This window comes from Sorex fumeus, unplaced genomic scaffold (assembly GCF_029834395.1).
Source record: "Sorex fumeus unplaced genomic scaffold, SorFum_2.1 ptg000045l, whole genome shotgun sequence".
Taxonomy (NCBI): domain Eukaryota; kingdom Metazoa; phylum Chordata; class Mammalia; order Eulipotyphla; family Soricidae; genus Sorex; species Sorex fumeus.
Window position 1 is genome coordinate 16,049,181 of NW_026606102.1, and position 24,222 is coordinate 16,073,402.

At 41.7% G+C, this 24,222-nt stretch overlaps 1 protein-coding gene across 3 annotated transcripts in view; it reads right to left on the bottom strand.

The window, feature by feature from the left end:
* Nucleotides 1-24,222, bottom strand: part of CDKN2C (cyclin dependent kinase inhibitor 2C) — a 78,034-nt gene extending 53,812 nt beyond the window's left edge. The window contains exons 1-3 of one of the 3 annotated variants that reach the window (XM_056122366.1): nucleotides 23,625-24,222; nucleotides 23,032-23,171; nucleotides 18,851-19,704 (exon numbers count right to left, since the gene is read on the bottom strand). In XM_056122366.1, the coding sequence (XP_055978341.1) occupies nucleotides 19,327-19,704; nucleotides 23,032-23,160 (507 nt within the window). In that variant the 5' untranslated portion in view covers nucleotides 23,161-23,171; nucleotides 23,625-24,222 and the 3' untranslated portion in view covers nucleotides 18,851-19,326. Of the gene's footprint in view, nucleotides 1-18,850; nucleotides 19,705-23,031; nucleotides 23,351-23,624 lie in introns of those variants that run through there. The other 2 variants (XM_056122364.1, XM_056122363.1) reach the window with 2 other exon arrangements.

Here is a 24,222-nt window from a genome sequence, read left to right on the forward strand (position 1 = left end):
TATGGTGCCGCCAGCAGGTCAATCTGTACCTGTGAGGCGAGTGCATCAGCAGCCTGATGGCGCCTTCAGACTTCCACATACCCCAGAACTGCTGCTGTGCCTTTGGCCAGACCCCAAAAACTTGGGGCAAAATTTACCAAGAAAGTAAATGGTCAAAAGTTAGGTATGTGGGAGCCACACCCACAAACCACCTCTGGCTCAGCTATATTACAGGAGGCATAGACTCTCTGGTTCCTGATTGAACTGCTTAACGGCCATGATCCCAGGGACTCAGTAACAAATCTTGAAACCCAACAGCTTTTGGCAGAAATGCGTCCGGTCCCTCCAGTAGGCGACCGGTGCTGGGCCACCCCAGGTGGGAATAGGTTTCGTGCCTTGGCCTGTTCCCCCTGGCGGCCTGGTGACCGTCATCCTCCAGAGGCCACTGGATAGTCAGGTTTGGACCCACAGTGATGAGACACGCAGGGCCTCACGGGATGGGATTGGAGCCAGCCCTTTCCCCCGCATCCCAATAAAACTCCAAGTCGCCACCCACAAACGGCCTCTCTGGCTCCTGATCAAGCTACTTAATGGCTATGATCCCAGAGACTCAGAAACAAATCTCGAAACCCAGCGGCTTTTGCAGAAATGCATCCAGACTGCACATTAGGTTACTGTTGCCGGGCCACCCCAGGGGGAAAGGGTGTTATCCCTCCGCCTGTTCCCCCTAGGCGGCTCCGTGGATGCCATCATCCAGAGGTCATTGGACAGTCATGTTTGGGCCCGCAATGATGAGATGCGCAGGGCCTCAAGGAATGGGGGTGGAGCCAGCCCTTTCCTCCCCGTCCCAATGATACCCCGAGTCACTGCCCACAAATGGCCTCTCTGGCTCCTGATCAAGCTACTTAACAGCCACGATCCCAAAGACTCAAAAACAAATCTCAAAACCCAAAGGTTTTTGGCAGAAATACGTCTGGTCCCTGCAGTAGGGTACCAGTGCTGGGCTACCCCAGGTGGGAATAGGTTTCATGCCTTGGCCTGTTCCCTCTGGCGGCCCAGTGGCCACCATTCTCCAGAGACCAGTCAGGTTTGGGCTCTCAGTGATGAAACACATGGGGCCGCACAGGATGGTGGTGGAGCCGGACCTTTCCTCCGCATCCCAACGAGACCCCGAGTTGCCACCCACAAACGGCCTCTCTGGCTCCTGATCAAGCTACTTAATGGTCATGATCCCAGAGACTCAGAAATATATCTTGAAACCCAGAGGTTTTTGGCAGAAATGCGTCTGGACCCCTTAGTAGGTTACTGTTGTCAGGCCACCCCAGGGGGGAAAGGGTGCTGTCCCTCTGCCTGCTCCCCCTTGGCGGCTCAGTGGTCGCCATCCACCAGAGGCCACTAGACAGTCAGGTTTGGGCCCGCAGTGACGAGATACGCGGAGCCTCATGGGATGGGGATGCAGCCAGCCCTTTCCTCCCCACCCCAATGAGACCCTGAGTCGCCGCCCATGAACGGCCTCTCTGGCTCCTGACCAAGCTACTTAATGGCCATGATCCCAGAGACTCAGGAACAAATCTCGGAACCCAGCAGGTTTTGGCAAGAAAGCCCTTCGGATTTAATTGTTAAAATTTCGGAATTTCGGGGGTATGGTGCCGCCAGCAGATCAAGCTGTACCTATGAGGCGAATGGATCAGCAGCCTGATGGTGCCTTCAGACTTCCAGATACACCAAAATTGCTGCTGTGCCTTTGGCCGGACCCCAAAAACTTGGGGCAAAGTTTACCAAGAAAGTAAACGACCAAAAGTTAGGTATGTGGGAAACACACCCACAAACCACCTCTGGCTCAGCTATATAATTGGAGGCATGGCCTCTCTGGTTCCTGATTGAACTGCTTAATGGTCATGATCCCAGAGACTCAGAAACAAATCTCGAAACCCAGTGGCTTTTGGCAGAAATGCCTCCAGTCCCTGCAGTAGGTTACCAGTGCTGGGCCAACCCAGGTAGGAGTAGGTTTCGTGCCTTGGCCTATTCCTCCTGGCGGCTTGGTGGCCGCCATCCTCCAGAGGTCACTGAACAGTCAGGTTTGAGCCTGCAGTGATGAGACACGCAGGGCCTCATGGGATGGGGGTGGAGCCAGTGCTGTCCTCCCCACCCCAATGAGACCCCAAGTCATCGCCTATGAATGGCCTCTCTGGCTCCTCATCAAGCTGCTTAACGGCCATGATCCCAGAGACTCAGAAACAAATCTCGAAACCCAGCAGCTTTTGGCAGAAATGCGTCTGGATCATGCAGTAGGTTACTGTCGCCGGGTCACCCCACGGGGGGAAAGGGTGTTGTCCCTCTGCCTGCTTCCCTCTGGCGGCTTGGTGGCCATCATCCTCCAGAGGTCATTGAACAGTCAGGTTTGGGCCCGCAGTGACGAGACATTTTGGCCCTCAAGGGATGGGGGTGGAGCTGGTCCTGTCCTCCCCACCCCAGCGAGACCCCAAGTCATCGCCCACGAATGGCTTCTCTGGCTCCTGATCAAGCTGCTTAACAGCCATGATCCCAGAGACTCAGGAGCAAATCTTGGAACCCAGCAGGTTTGGGCAGAAATCCCTCCATATTTAATTGTTAAAATTTCGGAATTTCAAATTTGCACAGTCACTACTGCAGCCACGCGACATCATATATTATTCATAACCAGCAATAGAAAACTAATTGTCTACTGTTGCCTTTTCAGCAGATCTGAGTGTTGGGGTAAAATCCCAAATAATAATGGTGGGTGTGGTGTCAAAATGTTGTATGTAATCAAAGTAGAGAGAGAATAATTTGGAAATCATCTGCCCCACAGGTAGGGGGAGGGTGTGGGATGGGGGTATACTGGGGATTTTGGTGGTGGATAATGGGCACTGGTGAAGGTACAGGTGTTTCATTGTATGACTGAGACTTAAACCCAAAAACTCTGTAACTGCTCTCACGGTGATTCAATAAATAAAATTATAAAAAATGGGGGGGGAAAAGTAAGATGGAGTTCATGCACAATTCAATCAGCCTAATCAGTGGCTGAATAAATAGCATTATTCCTACATAAAAAAATAAATAAAAATTGTAGACCTCTCAAGTCTTCCTACACTGATCAATACATTAAGCTTATTCACTATCACTTTTTTTTGTTATCATTCACAAAAAAAAACATAAGAAGCATAATTCATTTTATAGACCCCATTTTCCATCTTTGACACTCAGCATTAGTGTGAGAGAAGTATTCCATAGGGAATAGAAAGATAATTCAACAGAACTAGAGCACGTACTTCACAGGCAGGAGGGCTGTGTAAAGTTCCTGATACCACATAATTCCCCAAGCACAAGTGGAAGTGACTAAGAACAGAGTTATAATAAGTCCCTGAGCACCACTGGGTGTGAAACAAAAAAAAAAACAAAAGAGGAAAAAAAGAGAATAAAAACAATGATTTCATAGGCTCTGCTCCTTAATAACTGGATTCCCTATTACTTAAATTCCATTATTTGCTCATTGATTCATTAACTTCCACTAGATATAGAATGTTAATCAACATGATCACAAGCCACTTTCTGCCTCACAAAGCTTGCAAGTGAATAATTCCTATAATACTTTTTGGTGGTGGTGGGGGGGGGGGACACACCTGGTAGCACTCAGGACCATGTTGTGATGAGTTTGAACCTGGGCCTCCCACACACAAAGCATGTGCACTTGCTTTTCAAGCTATCTCTCCAGTCCATCCCTATCACTTTTCTTTTTTAATTTCCGATTTTATTTAAACACTATGGTATACAAAGTTATTCATGATGGCTTGTTAAGTCATTCAGTATTCCAACACCATTCCCACCAGCACTGTTACTTTCCCTCCACCATTGTCTTTATTTTTCCCAACCACCCCTCAAGTCCGCCACCATAGCAGGCCCACAATAATTCATTTTATATTGCTTGTTAACATTAAATGGCTGACAAGATAATCAAAAAATATTCTGTAGAAAAAAATTGTGAAAACTGTTGTTTCTCACCATGGTCACGGTCACGATCCTCCCATTATTTATTGATTTGCTCAAGCGGGCCCAGTAACATCGCCATCGTGAGACTTGTTGTTACTGTGTTTGGCATATCGAATACGTCACGGGTAGTTTGCCAGGCTGGCAAGATACTCTCGGTAGCTTGCCGGGCTCTCCGAGAGGGGCAGACAAATTGAACCCAGCTTGGCCAGGCCGGTTGCGTGCAAGGCAAATGCCCTACCGCTGTGCTATCGCTCCAGCCCATGTTATTATATATAATATAATATTTTATTTTATAATGTGTTTCTATGTGTGTGTGTATATATATATATATATATATTATCACTAGATTTTTCCACAGTGATGGTTTGTTCCCTAGACCTTTCCCTGCCATGTTCTGCCTGAAAGCTGACCAGTGGTGCTAAAGAGGCCATGGATGTCCAGAATCAAATCCAGTACCTTATAAATGGAAGGCATGTTTACTATTGTTGGATATTAACCCTAAGTGTTTTAGGCTTCATCAGTGAATTACCCCTTTTTCTCACTTCAGAGTAACTTACAATGCTCTTATGAGTACCCCTAACTTCCCCCCACCCACTGTGAATTTATCTTTAACCTTTCCTTTGTACTTCACCTCTCATTGTAAACTACTAAGTTCCCCAAGTCAGGCTTGGGAACTTATAAAGTGAAACCTTCTGGTGACTCTGTATTTTGTACTTGTAATGAATTACTTGTTTTTCTATTTCCATATAAACATATCATATATTTACTATGTTCTTCACTTAAATACAGAAAGACCATTAATGCTATGCTCCTAATATTTAGGACTTGATTGACTCTGAAATATATTGACTCCTGGACATCCGTCATAATTGCCTTTGAGCACTGCCAGGTGTTGTCCCCCAAAACCCCCCAAAAAGTATAGTAATATTAAGAAATAATCCTGGAACATCTGGATATACACATGCAAGAAAGAGGAACCTTCAACACCTACCTCACACCATACATAAAAAAAAATTACTTGAAATGAATCATAGGTATAAATGTACATTTTAAATCTGTGAAACTCTTAGCTAAAGCACATAGGGAAAGAACTTTAATTCCCTGACTCTTTTTTACATTTCCCTATTCTGGGCAAAGATTTATTGGTTCACACAAAGTATGCACTGCAAAGGGAAAAATGACTAATTTTACAGTATCACTGTATCACTAAGGCTGGAGCGATAGCACAGCGGTAGGGCGTTTGCCTTGCACGCAGCCAACATGACCGGCCTGAGTTCGATTCCTCCGCCCCTCTCGGAGAGCCCAGCAAGCTACCGAGAGTATCTCGCCCTCACAGCAGAGCCTGGCAAGCCACCCGTGATGTATTCGATATGCCAGACACAGTAACAACAAAGTCTCCAATGGAGACGTTACTGGGCCCGCTCGAGCAAATCGATGAACAACGGGAGGGCCTTTACCTTTACCTTTACCACTGTATCACTGTCATCCCATTATTCATTGATTTGCTTGAGCAGGCACTAGTAACATCTGCATTCGTTCTGGTCCTGAGATTTTAGCAGCGTCTCCTTACTCGTCCTTCCCAATGGTGCCGCGTTGGAGGTTCTTTCAGGGTGAGGGGAATGAGACACATCACTGTTACTGTTTTTGGCATATCAAATACACCATGGGAGCTTACCACGGGAGCTTTCCAAGCTCTTCCATGCAGGCAGGATATTCTCGGTAGCTTGCCGGGTTCTCCAAGAAGGAGAACTAGACTGTAAGAGGATGTGTGGCCGCATACATGGTTGTGCACTTCCTGGTGCTTTGTTTTATAGTCTCTGGATCTTGGTCGTTGATGGGACTTCATGGCGTTGGGGGCAATTTGTGGGTGTGACTGCCTAGCTACTGGATAACTAGGAATCTGGGTGGAGGAGGCCCAGTCCTCATCCGAGCAGGCTTGAGATCTCAGCCCTTGGACGCACGCACCTGGGTTCCTCTGCCGGTTCCTTCATGCGTGAGACTTGTTTGAGCGTGTGGAGAGTGGCCTTGAGCATGGCTGTGGCTGGGTTCCAGAGGTCTTCAGCTGCCCAGGGCTCTGCTTGGGGCAGGGAGGGAAACTCAACCCACCCCCTCCAAAGGGCCCCGGTGAAGACAGCCTGGCGCATGGGCAAGAAACCTTTACAGTAAATATAAATTTTTTCTTCAAAACTTGACTGGAGCAATAGTACAGCAGGTGGGCATTTTGTCTTGAATACAGTCAGTCCCCCAATTACCATCAGGAATAATTTATAAGCACAGAAATAGGAGTAACCCCTGAGCACGTCTGGGTGTAGCCCAAAAACAAAACCAAAAAACCCAAACAGACAAAAGTCTTGGTTATATGAAAAAGACAAGTTGCAGGAACCAGAAAAATAGTACAGCAGTTTGGACACTTGCCTTGGATGCAGCTGACCCAGGTTTGCCCTGGGTCAGCTGCATGTTTAGTGCTTGAACCCACCTGGAGTGACTACAGAGCATAGAATTAGCAGTGGTCCCAAGCACTGCTGGGTGTAGCCTCAAGACAAACAAAAAAGACAAGCTGAAGACCGAGAGACAATATTTACAAAACGTGTATCTAATAATAAAAAACAAACTGTACCTAGCCAGAAAGATAGTAAAGGTGTTAAAATGGTTGCCTTGCACATGGCCAACCCCCATTCAAGTTCTGTCACCACATAAGTTCCCTGAGCACTACCAGGGTCCCTGAGTACAGAGCCAAAAGAAAACCCTAAGCTCCGCTGCATGTAGCCCCCAAGCAAACAAAAATTCTATCTAGAATATACTAAGACACTCACAACTCAATAATACTTAAACAAAAGCCTATTATTTTAAAAATTAGTACAAAAAAATTAAAGTCTTAAGTCTTTCAGTTTTTCCCTGAGGTTACTACCCTTTCTAGAGTCTGGCTTTATAAATGAGGTTTTGTTTTTTTCTGTTTTGTTTTGGTTTTGGACCACAAAATGACTAATGGGACAAATTATTTAGACAGGTTATTTGGATAACTTATGGTCACCTAAGAGGGATTTTTTTTCTGATTAATTAACTAAATCTAATTTCTGGAAATCTTACACTAAACTATGAAATAATTTATTAATAAACATTAGCACTGTAGCACTGTCCTCCCATTGTTCATCGATTTGCTTGAGTGGGCACCAGTAATGTCTCCATTGTGAGACTTGTTACTCTACTTGGCATATCAAATACGTCATAGGTAGCTTGCCAGGCTTTGCTGTGCGGGTGAGATACTCTCGGTAGCTTGCCGGGATTTCCGAGAGGGGCAGAGGAATCGAACTCGGGTTGGCCTGACCGGCTGCGTGCAAGGCAAATGCCCTACTGCTGTGCTATCGCTCTAGCCCCTAATAAACATTAGTCCTAATTAATGCAATCTGTGAAGAAATGTAGATCAGTAAGCCCTGAGTACCAACAGGTATGGCCCAAAAATAAAACAATTAAAGGCTTATAGGGTACCATAAACAGTATGACACATTTCATATAATATTTACAATAAAATGGTAAATTAGGTGTCATTAATCCATTTTACAGGTGTGGGCTCAGATATAATTAGTCCCAAGATTATTAACCTTTAAAGTGACTAAATGATGAGTTTTTAATATGATTAAGCAAATTGATTTGCTGTCATTTTCTGATAATTTTTTTCATGTAGTGTCAGGCATGGAGCTCAAGTGTGCCCCTAGTGGCCTGAGCACTACTAGATGTGGCCCCTAATAAAGAAACACAATCTGGTAGGTGCCAGAGAGATAGCACAAGGGGCTGAGCACATGTTCTTCATGCCAGAGGGATGGTTTAGTCTCAGGATTCAATGCCTGGGTTCCATCAATCGCTGGTGCTACATAATCTTCCGAGCTCTGAGCTGGGAATGTGAGCACCACTGAGTGTGCCCCGCCACTCCAATTTAAGCACTTTCCATCTGGCCATAATGCAGTAGCAGATACATGAGTTCATATCTTTTTTAACTAACCATTTTATTATAGTTTATGCCACATGTTTACGTGGTTTTGGTGTACACAGTTATCATATCTCATCACCTCCAAAGTACCCATGACCCTCCATTAATGTTCTTATGCTACTTCTAGTTACCTCATCTTGTCCTCCATCTGGCCCCCCATCCCCACCCCTTGCTTGGTATTTTCTTTCTGGGTCACACCTAGTGGAGAGCATAAGTTCCCATTTAAAAAGTTGAATTTTTTATATTTTATTTGGTTTGGGAGCCACACCCAGTGGTGCTCAAGGCTTATTCCTGGCTCTGTGTTCAGAGGTCACTCCTAGCATGAGTGACCAGGGGACCATGTGTGGTGCTGGAATTGAATGGGCTCAAATGTGTGCAAGGCATGCAGCTTAACCCCTGTATTATTTCTCTGGCTCCTTGCATGTTCTTTTTTTTTTTTCAGTTTTGTAATCCAAATTTCCAAGTGACTATACTCCCAGTTTGTATATTTACGCTCAGTTGTCAGCCTGTGATAATGGGAAAGTTACTCAGTATTATTAATCTGAATTTCCTGATTTGCAAAATGGGAGTAAAAAGTCCAGTTCATGTCTCTGGCGTCATACAAATTCATTAACTGCCCATGATTCGAGACTCATAAATAAATCTTGGGAAAACATCAACAAGCTGCAGAGATGCCTCCAGACCCCAAAGTCACCATCTAGTTAAAAAATTTAGCTTCAGCTATATCACCCTATTTAAAATTTTAGAATTCCTGGAGACTGCAGTCGTGGCATACTCTACAACACTGATGTGCCAGGAGCAGCACACCACACTGGATGGGATGTAAAGTAGAAAGCAACCAATCTCGATTAAGAAAATATTAGCATACGGGTGCAGTCTCTCCAGCTACTCCAGATGGAATCCTGGTGACCAAGAGCTTCTACAAGCAAGGCCCAGATATGCGGGTTCCAGGACTAAATCTCCATGCCACATGGCAGCAGATGTGCCAGGCTGGGGACACTGGTGGTGGAGAGTGTGCACTGGTGGGGGATGGGTGTTCAATCATTGTATGCCCTCCCTGGCTCCCCACCCACTCATTGGCCTGGCTGTCATACCCATAATGCGCCTCTAGGCCTCATCTTAGTGCACCAACATCCCTGGTCCAATTGAATCCCCAGATGGATTAGTGCCCTACAGAAATGTCTCTGGAACCCAACCATTTACAACCTAGGATTCCAGAAGCCCATGGCCCCAGCACCCATGATATTCAAAATGAGCAATGGACAATAAATGATCTAGCAACTGCCCCTGGCAGGCAGGCTTGAATGGTGGTGGGAAAATTCGAGCAAAACATAATGCCCAAAAGTAGAGAGAGTATTGGGGAAACTGCCTGCCATGGAGGCAAGGTGAGGACTGGGATGGCTGGGGGAGGAGGGGGATGTACTGGGGACACTGGTGGTGGAGAGTGTGCACTGGTGGGGGATGGGTGTTCGATCATTGTATGGCTGAATCTCGAACATGAAAACTTTGTAACTGTATCTCGAGGTTATTGAATTTAAAAAAAAGGAAAAAAAAGAAAATATTAGCACACAAGGCTCAACATAAAACATGTTAGTGATTTCTTATAGAAAGGCTTAATGACTCCAACGTGAAATACAATGATCTTCACACACTTTTTTATAAGGAAATTTTTTTAATCATTTTTAGCAAATTTTTCCCAACAAGTAATACAAAATAAATTATTTAGGGCCTGCTATTAGGGCAGGCTTGGGTAGTGGTTGGGAAATTTCAAAATAATGCTGGTGGGAGGGTTTAATTGTTGTGGGATTGGTGTTGGAATATTGAATGTCATAAATCATTGTGAACAACTTTATCAAAATAAAATAAAATTTTTTTAAAAGTCCAATTCATGAGGGTGAATATTAAGTTAGCAGTAAAGTACAGATACAAAATAAATATTGGATTGTTAGCATGTTTGTATTTCTTTTCTCTTCTTTCCTTACTGAAATGTAAGCTAAATTAATATAAATAGATTTAGAAGTATCAAAAGGAAACATCTATGAAAGCATCTTCTGTTTTAAGTATATATGCAATACTCTTAAGCCTACTGTATGACTACAGAATTCAATAAAATCCAGCAAGCAAGATTTTTTTGAGCACTCTCTATGTGCAGCACATTTATAGCTACATTATAATGTTTTCAGGGAATCCTCTCAGAGCAATCGCTATCATAATTTCTGAATACAGAACCACATATTTTGTAGGTGGTGGTTTGGGGTCATGTCTTATAGTGCTCAGTGACTCTGGCTCTGTGCTCAGGGTTCACTCTTGGTGGTGTATAAGGGACCATATGTAGTGCCTGGAATCAAAGAGACCCACATATTTTTTGAGGATGTTCAAATCCCTTTCCTAAATATTCAGTTAGAATTCATTTCCTAGGACACTGAAGAAGAAACCAGTAATATTCTAATCTATTAGAAGGGGAGTTAAATATTTTTATCTTGCTACTTTACTCCCAAATTAATGGGTTTTGATGTGAGACAAATTTTCTGTTGGTTGGCTTAATATCGTTGCTATTTTAAAACTTGAATGTTATGTTTTAATTTGATTTTTCTTGAGTTTGTTTTTTGCTGAATAAAGAGAAACATCACAATGGCCCTACAGAGCTCTTTTTTTCAAGGGCTACTTCCAGCTCTGTGTCAAGAGGTTGCTCTTAGCTTCCTGTATGCAAAGCATGTGCTCCAACCTGCTGAAATATTCTGGCAAGAGGTTTATTTTAAATTCTATATATTTAAACTCATAACAATGATATAAAAATCTTATTTTACTTTAGAAATGTTAAGTTAATCTTACATTGATTCTGAATATAACTTACTTGTTCATAGAAGACAAAAGTGCCACTAAAAGGCTGGGGATATACTTCAGTGGTAGAACATGCCTTGCATGTGTGAGGCACTGAGCTCAATGCCTGGTACCATAAAAGATAAAAAAAAAGTATCACAAAAAAATTCCCAGATATTCAACCTCATAACTTCAGACAGAACAGTTCCTTGAATAAACAAATCTTTAAAATTCTTATTATATGTTGGTAAGAGAATTTTATTTTGCTGATCCTAGATATGATGTATTACTAGTTTTGATCAAATATTTACAATCATATTAATCTTTATGATTTTGATGCATATAGTTACTTCACCATGATGTGATTTTTCAATAGAATATGATAAATTAAAAGGTGCTGTGATATACTTTTTGTGGCAATTTTTAAAATCAGATAATAGGGCTGGAGCAATAGCACAGCGGGTAGGGCATTTGCCTTGCACGCAGCCGACCTAGGTTTGATTCCCAGCATCCCATATGGTCCCCCGAGCACCCCCAGGAGTAATTCCTGAGTGCATGAACCAGGAGTAACTCCTGTGCATCGCTGGGTGTGACCCAAAAAGTAAAAAATAAAATAAAATAAAATCAGATAATAATGTTAGCATATGTTGTATATTTTATAGGTGATAGTCATTCATGAGCTTAAAAACTGTATTTTAAATGCTTAAAACATGGTTAGTAAGTTTTTAAGAATTTTAAAGTAATAATTTCTCTTCAGCTGATGTTATTATGTAGTTATATTTTATATCACTACATTAATATCCCCCTACATTTGTGATGTCCTAATGGATGCAAAAGATAATTCTTTTCTTTTAACTGTCTGTATAAAATTACTTGCCTAAGTAGGTACATGGTGTATTTAAACAACTGCAGGCAATTAATACTAGCTCAGAGCCATTTTGATCCTTCTTAAGCAAATTAGTCAGTATTCAGTCAGTTCAGAACTCTCTCCAATATGGCCCTGTTCCAACTTCACATTAAATAGCCCCTAAGTTTAGTCCAGATGTTCAACTGTATCCACTCAGCCTTACAGAATGGTACTAAACTTGCTATTTTTGGACAAAATATCTTTCTGTTGTATTTAAGTAAAACATTTTACATAGATAATTAAAAAGATGACCATAAAATGTAAGTGGTTGTTTTTTAGCATTGTGTTTTAAAGGCCCTATAGCAAGGAAATGACAGGACACTGGAAATTGTAAAACTATCCCTACCAAGAAAATCAATTTGTTTATATTTCCTCTGGTGATGTAATGAAAAAAAATTTTTTCATTGCCTTGCTTTTGAAAATTTTTCTTTGCTTTGCTTTTACTGGTCTGTATTGTCCTTGATTTTTAAATTCTTTAACAGATTGCTCATTCTGTAACTGATATTAATTTGCATACACACTTAACTACTTAAGATATTTAAAATGCTATTCTCCTTTTGTCTCTATTACAATCCTATTTCAAATATTGCAAAAAGTATATTAATGTGGATATTATGTGGCTCTCATATACATTTATTTCATGATCAGAACTGAAAACAGTAACCTAGCTAGAGCTCAAACCTGCATCACTGCTTTCACTTCTAAGACCTTTATTTCTGTTTTTCTAAATTATTAATAAAAATGACCACATATAGATGTAAAAAATCAACTTCTATTTCTATAGCAAATCAAAATGTTTATTTTGAAAATGGAAATATGAAGTAATTGTAGTATTAGTTTTAAAATCTATTTGCTATTCAGTTCAGAGATTTAATAAGAAATATGTAACACACATTTACACAAAAAAATACTCACATATGATAGGACCAACACTTTTTATTTCTATTTACCAACCATATGCTTTATACCAATATTTTGCTTAACCTGAAAATTTTGGTAATTTTTACCAAGAGTAAAATTTTACTATGAAAGAAAATATACTAAAATTTAAATATGTAATTTGGAAGTGTGAATTGCACTAAAAACAAAATTTGGGATCTGGCATATCATTCTGTGTTTTAATTAGCTTTTTAATTAATTAAAACTGTTATTCTCAAAAAGCAATTATTCTTATTTCAAGATGGCAAGTTAAAATATATTATTTTCCAAAATACAGAAAATAAATGTTTCCTCAATTTTATCTCATACTGAAAATATGAGCAAGAAACCTAGAAATGATGTCAAAATATTAAATATTTTTTAATACTTCAAGTAATTTATATTGAAAACTTACACACTTATTACAGCCTCTATCCATATTTTTGCTTGATTTTATATTTGTCTTGGTTTTGCTTTAAATAAAATATAGATGAATACATCTTCTCTTATAGGTCTATAATAAATATTAATAAATTGGAATAATTACATTTTAGCATCACAAATTTGATATTTGAGCCAAAATAACTTTGTGAATAGAGAAATAATAGCTGACGAAGTAGCAATAGAAAAGAATAAAAATTCTCTTCCTGTAATTGATTTTTATTAACTAAAATAAGAAGGCTAAAAATTTTAAAAAGTAAACTGAAAAAGTAAAAGATGGAGACACCAAATATATAAGTGATGGTATATTACAATTTATTTTAAAAAAAAACACTGTTTTAATTTACACTGAAGTACTATAAAACATGAATTAATTTTATATCTCAAGATGATTATTGTGGTATTTTATGGTTGAAGATCATATCATATTACCTTCTATCACTGATTTGAGGACTTAGATAGGAAAAATGGCTATTTCTTATTTAGAAAGGAAAAAAATGGCTCTTAATCACCATATGCTGCTTAATCTAGTAATTTTATCTATTCAATGAATATGCTTTTCTAATATATACATTTAAACTTTTAATAAGCATCATACTACAACTATATATTTGCAAATTAATTATTCTAGGCTTTTCAAATATGAATATATATTTATATATTTTCCAAACTTTGACAATGAAATGTATGGTATTTTTTTACATGGCCTGTGTAGTTTTGGTTTGAAGTACTTGAATTAGTAAATAATGTTCAAAAAGCTGCTGCATCATTGAGAAATGTCATTTCTTAGTAAAAATATATGGGTGGAGAAAATTATGTAACAAAACCTATTTTTGCCAATAGCTCTTGCAGATTTAAGTGGAGATGTTATACATTGACTGTATATAGAACAGATTATAGACTACTCCTTAATATCCAAATATTATTTTTTACAGAAGGAAATCAGGTTTCCAAGACATAAAATTTAAGTTCAGGAGAGACTTCTTTACAAGCGAGTTGTACAAATGGTACATTTGGAAGAGACAGTAGACTGGACTGTGTTCTAATATGACTGTGATGATTTGGTTTATTTTTCCAAATTAAAAATTTGACATTAAAATAGACTGCCAGTTTTGCTGATATGTACATTTCCAATGTTCCATTATTAATCAGAAAAACTAAGGCATTTCACAAAGAAAATCAGTCCGCATGATATTGCTCTATATGGTCAAGATAACCAATTTTTTCTTGGTAACTATTGTAACTGATGAAACAGAAATAAGAACAGACGTTTCTTCAAAATTTCACCAGAGATTTAATAGCTTCTTACCTACTCATTCCAGAACTGCTCCATTATTTTAATGTTAAAAGATACCACTTTAATTGTACCAATTGAATCATTTGAAATCCTAGAAAATTCATCCTATCATTGACTCACATATGTAGGATTTTTTCCTGAGGTTAAGTAACCTGTAATTAAGTGAGGAATGTTTTTGTTGTTGTTTGTTTTTTACTCCACCTCCTCCCAAAACAACTGATCTGGGAAAAGAGGAGGGGGGTTGTGGGGGCCTTTTATTTCCTTCCGTTTTGGTGGGTTGTGGATGTGCCTGGGGAAAGAGTCAAAGACTGTATGCAGATTAGTGAATAGGCCTATACAAAAATTCTTCCTTGATCAATGAGGATGCGGGTTTTGGAGAGAGAAGGTGGAATGTAATAATCACAGCTGGAGTGTAATCATATCTGTGTAGTTTAAAAAAAAACCAACTCTCCTCGGAGCCTTCCTCTTGATGTTACCTCTGGAAGGTTCAGAAGCCATTTTAGAGCTCAACACGCAAAATATATGAGTTCCACTGGTGCTTTTGCAGGTGCCCTGGTGTCTAGCTTAACTTTTGCTCGCTCGCCTGGTGTGTTACCATGAAGTTATTTCATGTCTTTGGGGATTAAGGGCAAAAGAGAAAATTCCAAATCCACGTCCTAACACCTGAAGCTCGCACAACGACCATGACAGCAGATGGCAAAACATTAAAAAAAAAAAAAAACTGGAACCTTCATTCACTAATGCAACATCCCGATCTGCTTTGATGCCTTTGAAGCATCGCTGAAGGGCCACACTCGCTGAAGATTCAGATCTTCCTGTTGAAGAACCGAGACGACCCCTTGGAGGTGCTTTTGCTCGCCCGGGTTCACCAGAGGTCCCGGCGGACGCGCAGGGCTGGGTTCTTTCCCGACGAGGGTCTTTCCGAAAGAACGTGCGTGTTGGCTCCCGGGGCGCCTGCGAATCACAGGGGGTACCGCAGCTTAGCGCGACTTCCCGAATCGGCCGTCCGGGCGCGGAGAAGTCCGAGGAGCCGCAGCTGGGCGCGGGGCTCGGAGCCCGGCTCTGCTCAGCTGTCACGGGGGCGGAGCAGCAGTGCTGGCACCGGCCGCGGGCAGGGAGCCGCTCCAGCCGCCGCGCCCCGCCGCCAGCTCACCTCCGCTGAGGGCAGGCGCCCGCCCGCCCGCCCGCGGGCCCCGACTCCCGCGACGCCCTCGCCCTCGGGCCCCCGGCCTCAGTGCCAGGTCGTCGGGGCCGTCCGCTGGGAGGATCGCTGCCTCCCCGGGGCCGGCCGACCGAGAGCCGGGGGTCGGGCGGCCCGGGAGCCGCGGTCGCGGCCGGGAGGCGCCCGGGCCCGCTCCGCACCCCGCCCCCGCCCCCCTCCGCCCTCCGCGCCGCGCCGCGCCGCGCCGCGCACTGGCTCTCCCGAGCACACACTCACTCTCGGGGCGCCTCCGAGGTTACCCGCCGGCTGGGGGTTGGGCCGGCTCCGGTCGCCGGCCTCTGTCCGGGCTCCCTCGGCTCCGCGGCCTATCCGCGGCTCCTGGACGGCGGCGCTCCCTCGCCCCACGGGGCGAGGCTCCAAAGTCCGGGGAGGGAGGTGGAGCTGCGAGGCTGACAGGAGTCCCGGCGCGGGGCGGCCTCAGGCGGCTCCGGTGCGGGAAGAGCCGGGTCAGGCGAGGCCGCGGTCCGAGGGGGCCGTGGCGCGGGCGGGCGGGCGGGCGCGCTCCGGGCCGCACCGGCTGGGCGGGGGTGGGGGTGGGGGGCAGCGCCGGCCGGCTGCAGGCTGTCCCGAGACGCCCCGGCCCGCTGGGGGGCAGAGGCCAGCGGGCGGCCAAATCTGCCGCAGAAACTAACTAGAGAAAAGGAGACTGTTATTTAAGGCGCGGAGATTTGAAATATTTGGACAGGAAGAGAAAAGACTAGCGAGAGGGAGGGAGCAAAAAAAAAAAATCGCGAGCTAACGGTTTTCGAAGCTCCCCACCCCCACCTCGGGCTTTCTAGCGCGCCCAGAGGGAGCTCGGGCTCTCGCTGCCTCTCTTGGGAGCCGCGAGGTGAAGTTTTGGTCCCGAGGGTTTTGAAGAGACAGAAGATGTCTTTGCAGTCCCTTTGTGGAGGACTTGGGTTGCTCGTGGACAGAGCCGGCCGGCGCAGACTGGAGGATGGTCTCCTGCCTGTCTCTAGGTCCCTGCGTGGGTCTGCTTTTTGGAATTGCGGAGTGAAATCAAAGCACTCCCCGGAGACGTGGAGGGGACTTTCCCTCGTCACCAGGTCTCTGAGGGCAGTTAGCAAGGCTGCGAGCGCTGGGGCTGCCTGCGCTGGCTCAAGGACCGTTTCTGCCCAGGCAGCAGCCGAAAGCACCTTTTTGGGAACTGAGATTTCGAAACTACTCCGTTCCACAACGTTCGTTTGATCAAGACGATAAGATAAATTTATAATTACAAATTGAATTGCTTTCCCGGGAAAGAATTCTTATCGTATTTATTGGGCACTCAGGGCGGTGTTTGTAGGAGCTCAGCACATTATGAGATGCTCTGTATCCGTTAGAAAACTGTTGACTACCAGACTACATTAAACTGCAATTTGCTTAGTAACTCCGGACCAGAACGTGGATTAAGGTCCTATTAGTGCTTTCCCCTACCCCAGATTTAAACCCAGTTCAAATCCCTGGGCAAAGGCTGAGCTTGAGTTTCCCGTTGTGGATGCGGACCTGGTGAAGAACTGAATTTGAGAGCACTTCTCTTCCTAGTTTCCTCCATCCGTTCCCTGGCATCATTCCCTGGGCCTCTGGACACTCTGTCACCAGCACTTGTATCTCTACTTTGCATCCGAATAAATTCAGACCTTCACCCACCTCCGCTAACTGTAAATTAGACCCCCTTAAACTCCACCACAGTTGCTTCCCATTCTACACATTTCCACATATTCAAAAGCCTTCGTGAATATTGTCATATTGTCGAGATTTTTGAATAGGGTTTTTCATAGTTCCTAGAGAGGACCACAAAACTCATTTCTAAAATACTTAGATTAGTTAGCTCAGTCATTTCCTGAGAAGAGCCAGAGAAAGGTAATATTTCAGTGCCCACCAAATTTCAGGCTGATAGAGTGATGGGACTCCTCTTTACTGTGCTTCAACTCCCTGAAAACAAAGTTACTGTAGATACACTTGTCTATATCATTATATGAACATTCTATTCCTTATATTTGAAATTTCAAAAGAATAAGTTTAATGCAGAGTTGGCAGATACTGAAAATTAATTATATCAGACTTGAAATTCAGAAACGTCCATCTTTACAGTTGCAAGAAATGTTTTGATTTTTTAGCAATAGTCTCTTGTTTAGAAAATATTTACTCAGTACATTCTATATATTGATTTTAGCATTGAAACCCAAAACACACCTTTTCCTTCAGAAGCATCTCAATTTCTACGCTCCCCCTAAACTTTAAGTGTTCTAAGTTTCAAATCTGTCAAAAACAAATTTACTCAGTAACTACAGATGGCAGAAGATGAAATCTTGTTTCTTACACTGAAGGTGAAACTTAGCACCAAATAAAAAGGATTAAATGTTTTTCTATATTATTTAGTGCTATTGTGAAAAATAAATTATTGAAAACTACTTGATTACAGTCATTCTGGTCCTTGTTAGGGCAGGTATCAGAAACATGTCTGGCTTCAGTAAATCCTGGAAGTAGTTTGTTCATTTTTGGACTAACGATAGGGAGTTTATGAGGTAGGAGTGAACTTTGACATAAAGCATTTTTGTTCATGTGGGAGATGAAAAAGCATTTACAAATTTATAAATGGAAACTGAAGTTTTTTTCTGAAAACCTTTTTAAAATATGGAATAATACAGTTTAAAAATTCTCTTGGTAACCTGTGCACTTCACTCAATTTTTAAAATGTAAGCTGAACCTAACCTTAAAGCATTTTATTTTCACTAAAATGTTTTGTAGATACCTAGTATGTAAGAGTAGCCCACTTATTCTGAAAGTGCATAAACTTGTTATTTTAGTCCCTAAGTTAGTTTTTACCCTTATGTGTAATATTACATATTCTTGATGGGACTTATATCCCCTAAAATTGGCATTTGAATTATATTTTAATCTATAATTTTACATTTCTAATTGAAAGGAGAGCAAAAAACAAGTGCTGTGCTTTAGTGTGCCTTGGTACCAATGGTTTCATTTTGTGATTTTAAAAAGGGAAGCATCTTTAATAGCTCTTTTCTTTTAAAATGACTTTCTAAAAAAGGTATATATTTGTTTTCAGATCACGACTTCTGAAACTTGTCTTTCAGTTGCGCAAGTTAACAAAAAAAGAGAGAAGATTGCACATTATATAATTCACATTGAAATGATTTCAGATTTGATATCTAAAATGTTCTTAATTTTTTTAAAGCATAACCACTAGGCACAAAATAAAATCATGAGCAGACAAAGAAAAGAGTAACTTAATTATTAATAGAATGCTTATTGTTGCAACTGGTCCACTTTTTAAATGTCCAGATTTAAGACATGAACTTTTGTATGATTCTCCTGAGAAGGTCGCAAATTCTATGGGTGTTATGGAGAGGAAATCACAGAAGAAAGGGAAAAAAGTCCTGTTTTGAAAAAAATGTTTTAATTGGGCTATATAAGCATGAAGGCAAACCATTTTAAAACCAAGATCTCCAAGTTGGGTCTTGAATTGGGTATTGAGACTGGCAAGGAAAAGACAGAAAAAGACAGGATAAAATATTCAGAAGAAAGTAAAAGCTATTTGCAATTACATGTTAGAAATCAGGATTTTGCAGGTGAAAAAGATGCTGCTTAAATATATTCATCAACTTGTAGTAGGATTTCCATTTAGCAGTCTCAGAGGATTTAACTAGCTGCTAAAATAGGACAAAACCGAGTTTGAACAAATATTAACCCAAACTAATTACTGACAAAATAGAAGACTGTATGGGAGAGCCTCCCCCCACCCCCCACATTTAGGACAGATTCGCGGCTCCCTCCACCTGGTTTCCCTCCATCAGACTAACGACCTCATTCCTGCGGTAGAGCCTGGCCAAGTCACAGGCGGTGTCCCCCTGATGATTCCGATGCCCCACTTTGCTGGCTGTGTGCTTCATAAGGAACTCCACCACGGGGAGGTGGCCTTCTTTGGCAGCCAAGTGCAGGGGCAGGTTCCCTTCATTATCCTCGATGTTAACGTCAGCTTGAAACTCCAGCAAAGTCTGTAAAGTGTCCAGGAAACCTGCTCTGGCCGCATCATGAATAACAGCGAAACCTGTTCCATCTTTCAGATCGGGATTAGCACCTCTAAGTAGTAGTCTCCTGGCAATTTCAGGGTTTCCGAGTTTCATAACCTAGAAACAAAGTAAAAAATAGTAGAATTCTTCAAGAGCTCCTGTTACCAAAAAAAAAAATAAATAAATTTTTTTTTTTTTAAATAGACAGCTCTCCCTTAACTGACTTTTTGGTAGAAGAGAGGACCGATATGACGTTTGGGAAAAGAAAGTACTGGAGGGTAAAAGTAGAAGAAAATAGGATAAATTGAAAAAGAAAGAGAATTAGTCCAATTTGTGCAAAATTCACTGACAAATCAGTTCTCCATCTCCCATAAAGAGTTGTCTACTTCATGCATTTATTAAAATAAATGGAACTTGAGATGTAAATATGAACTTTATTCTATTTGCTTGTTCATGCTCATAAATGGATCTGTGATATTAATTTTGGAAATCAATTGTGGATAAAATTTATTTTATGAATATCTATTTTTAAAAAAAGAGTTTCTTTAGACCTCCAAGGAAGAGTTCCACACATCAGATCTTATCACCTCATGTTAAAGCAATCTATTAAAAATTCAGACCTAGTGTTTTCTTAAATGATTAATTTTCACAATGTTGGCTCCAAATAGAGGCCCAAATATCCAAATGTCATGTGAAAACAAAAGTTTTTGCAAGTTATTTGATATTTGCTCCTAAGTATAGTCAGTGTTTAGAATACTTCACTTGGAAAATTTAAGTGTTACTAATTATTAAAACATTAAATGAGCAACAGTTCTACTTTATTATATTGATAATCTAAAACTGAATTTAAAAAGCCATTTATTTTATATGAAATATCTTATGGAAGTTATTCTTGAAAAGAATGAAACAGGCATTCTGTTATATTACTTACTGTTCCTTAAAGTTTTAAGTACCTGAATCAAGTGAGAAAAAAATGAGAGAGTAAGATATTTACTGTATATTTGACCCATGGGCAGCTTTGTCTTCTGGTTTAAATCCATTTAATAATCTATTGATGATCTCATGTTAGTTCATTTTGCAGTATTTACCAAGAATTTAGAAATAACTATTTGTAAATTGCCAATATTTTAAATGCCAAAATGTATCAAAATTTCTTACGAAAGTACAAATAATAGCATAGCTAAGATTTATCTGTTGTTGTTTTAATATATTTCACTGTAATAAGAGGCCTCTATTAGGGTCTCATAATTATAAAATATCTTGTAAAGAAGCATGAGATTATAACATACATCTAGTTATGAAAAAGTCTCGTTGCAAACTTCAAAATTTTAGCATCTTAACTGATTTCACTTATGTGTAGATATATTCAAATAACCTCAATCTATTATAAGCAGTTTGCCTAATAAAGACACAAATATTTGTTTAATAAGTTATAATACATTGGAAAAAACAAGGATGACCCATTTCTTTAGAACATTTTAAAATCACAAATTAAATAACAATGAAATATATTTAGAAAGCATAACATTTTATAAATGAAAATTATAAACATGGCAAGGATATTAAATTTCCCTATTGATAAAACAGTGCTGACTTTTAGCCCTTAATCTGGGGTGGTGGGTAAAAATTATGCATAATTTTTCAAGAACGTCAAGGAAGTATGCTTTTGGGATATTAAAAATGAACACAATCAGATATTTGTCACAAAAACATTCCTCCAAAGTTTCAGTTACAATCTAGGCTGGCAAAAACAACCTAGGCTGGAAAAAATAAGAGGCACACCTTGGATATTTGCAAAGCTAATGTCCGAATAAGGCCCTTGATATAATCTTGATTGAAAAGCTTGTACAAGGTAGAGGAGAAAAGCTTTTGTATTTGAGTTAAATGAACATAATTTGTTGAAAAAAACCTGCTATCTGTTCATGTAAAATAATTATATTGGAAATTACTTTGAAAGAAAGTTCTCTCTTAAGTTATGAGGAAACGTGACACAGGATTATACATACTGAAAATAAGCCTTGAGACTCTTGTTTGTGTTTCATTACATATATACATGTATATACTAGTAATAGTATTAAGTCACAATAAGTATGTGTTAGTATCTAGATAAGTATGTTTAATATAAACAAAATCTCAAGAGTTGTATTAAAAATGTATGACAAAACTTCTTTTTGAAGTATTAACTCTCCCAGTTTTCCTGTTCGTCAAAAATCCTGTAAGATCTTATTCTTTGTGAGAGAAGTAGCTCATTCTTTGTGAGATTTATATATTTTGAGTTCTTAAAAGAAAAAATTTTAATTATTAAATTTGTATCATCACTAAACCTGTTGAAAAACCTCAGGGAGGACAAGAAAAGAAACCAATCTTTTCTCCATTTAATCTACCTGGAGTAACAAGATAAAAATTTAAACCTATGAATAAGCTTCCTTTTGCAAGATTGGTGTATTGTGATTGAAAATGCACAGATATTATGGACAAGGTCTGTTAATAGTATATTGCTTGCCAATTAATTTTTAATTGTAAGTAACAAAACAAAAGTACTCTAAACACCCTCTCCCCTAGTGGACTTACAAAAACAGCTTTGAGTGTTGCGTTTCCGAACAAGAATAGCTCATAAGAATATCACCAGAAATCTCATAAAGCAAATACTTCAGAATACTTTGCCATTTTTCTTTTTCTAGGTCTTCAACTAAATTACATGATAGAGCTCAGAGGAGGAAAAAAATAGTACAATACTTGGCAGCTGGGTATGCTTCAATTGTTGCTTGTAAATCTAATTACTAAAAATTAGAACATACCATGGCATGGCCACAGAGACAAAAACACTACAAGCTGAGGGCTCTGATTAGAAAATTTAACTTTTTATTCCTTCTCAGTCCTGAATGGGTGGGTTTTTATTACATTAACTGTGAAATGTACATCCTGTCCCCAAGCCCAGGCCACCCATTCCAAACGAGGAAAGGTCGTTTGTCAAAGCTAGAAGCAGTTGAAGGAAAAACACCCTAGCCAGTAGTCAAGAAAATTAACGCTAAAGTAAATTACTGGAGCAAAGTACGGAAACCACTAATAGCAGAGTTTTGCTTCAAATAATAATCATAATGTTTACAGAGCCATCTAAAAAAAACCAGCAACAAAGCAAAACTCCTCCGCGCTACTAAGACTACTTAAAAATCCCCACCACCGTCACACAAAAAAAACATTTCCAAAAGTAAGACCAAACCTGAAACCCACTTGACATGGAGGATGTTATTGGATTTGACGATTTTTCTCAAAGTACGTCATTTTGGGGAGCTGGATCCACTTAAAGATATAAAATATGGCAACCAACTAGGTTTAAAGACAGTGAAATCTTGTACCCTAGAAAGCTTAAAAGCTGTTATTTTGAAATCTAGGTCACGTAAGCAACAATGTTGACCTGTTTTCCCCACCTCTCTGGATACCAACCTGCAGCGCAGTCCTTCCAAATCCATTTTGTGCATTGACGTTTACATTATTTTGCAACAAACTAGTGAGTTGCTCTAGGTCCCCCCTGGCAGCTGCGGACGCCAACTCGTTCCCCCAAGGCTCGGCCATTCTTTAGGGTCCTGACGATCGGGAAAAGATGGATTAGTTGTTTTTCTTCCTCCCCTTTCCTTTTCTCCTAACCGGGCTGCATGATGGCATCGGAAACTGACAGAAGGACTGGGATGGTTAATCTGGAGTAGAGCTTGGTAGTAAATACTAGTAAGACCAGCCTGCCAAAAGCCCGCCCCTCGATTCACACGTGATTATTCAGCAAAACTGAGCCATTGGCGAGGGGCTCCGCTTCTCGCTTTTTAGCTTTAACCCCTATGAAGAATCCGAAGGACTCAGCAGCGACCCAGGGGCGCACAAATACTCCTGGTAGATCGCTCTGGACCAAAAATGCAGGCGGATCTGTCACGTCCCTGCGCTACAGACCTCTGCTCGGCAAGCGTCCGGAGCTTTAAGGGACCAGAGGGGGCAGAAAAGACCGCGCGAAGGAAAGACAGTTGGGGCAAGTAAAGTCATTAACCCACCCTGGTTCACGGCGGCGACTGGAGTCGCGCGAGCCACAACTGCAGGGCAGGTCCTCGGAGGGGCTCGGTCTCCATCCGTCCACCGAGGGGTAGTCCGGAGTCCTCCTCGCGGGGAGCGCGCCGCGGGGGCTGGATGCTGACGTGCTGGGGGGGTTAGAGAAGAGCGCCGAAGGCTCACAGGAGTACAGTTCCGCGTCCCTCCAGCGACCGGTGCTCAGGACTCCTCGGTGGCCTCGGCTTCTCGGGAGGCGCCTTTCTCTGCGTCCCTGCCCGCCCCGGGCTAACGCTGCGCGGGAAGGCTCCGGGGTTCGCCCGCCCGGCTGCCGCAGCCCCGCCGAGCCTCAGAGGCCGTGGGAGCCAGGCTCGGCGCGCGTCTCCGGAGACCGCCGGGCGCTCGGCGGGCCCTGGGCAAGCCGGTCATGCCGGCCCCACCGGGTCCCGGGCCTCCTAGCAGCGAGACGAAGGGGCCCGGCGCAGCGGGGGGTGTCTAGAGGCCCCGGACTGCTGGGGCAGCGGGCGGCAGCATCGCGGTGGCACCGGGCAGCTCGCTGGAACTTCCCGCCTACGATCCAGCCAGCCAAGACTTCCGACTGTGGTC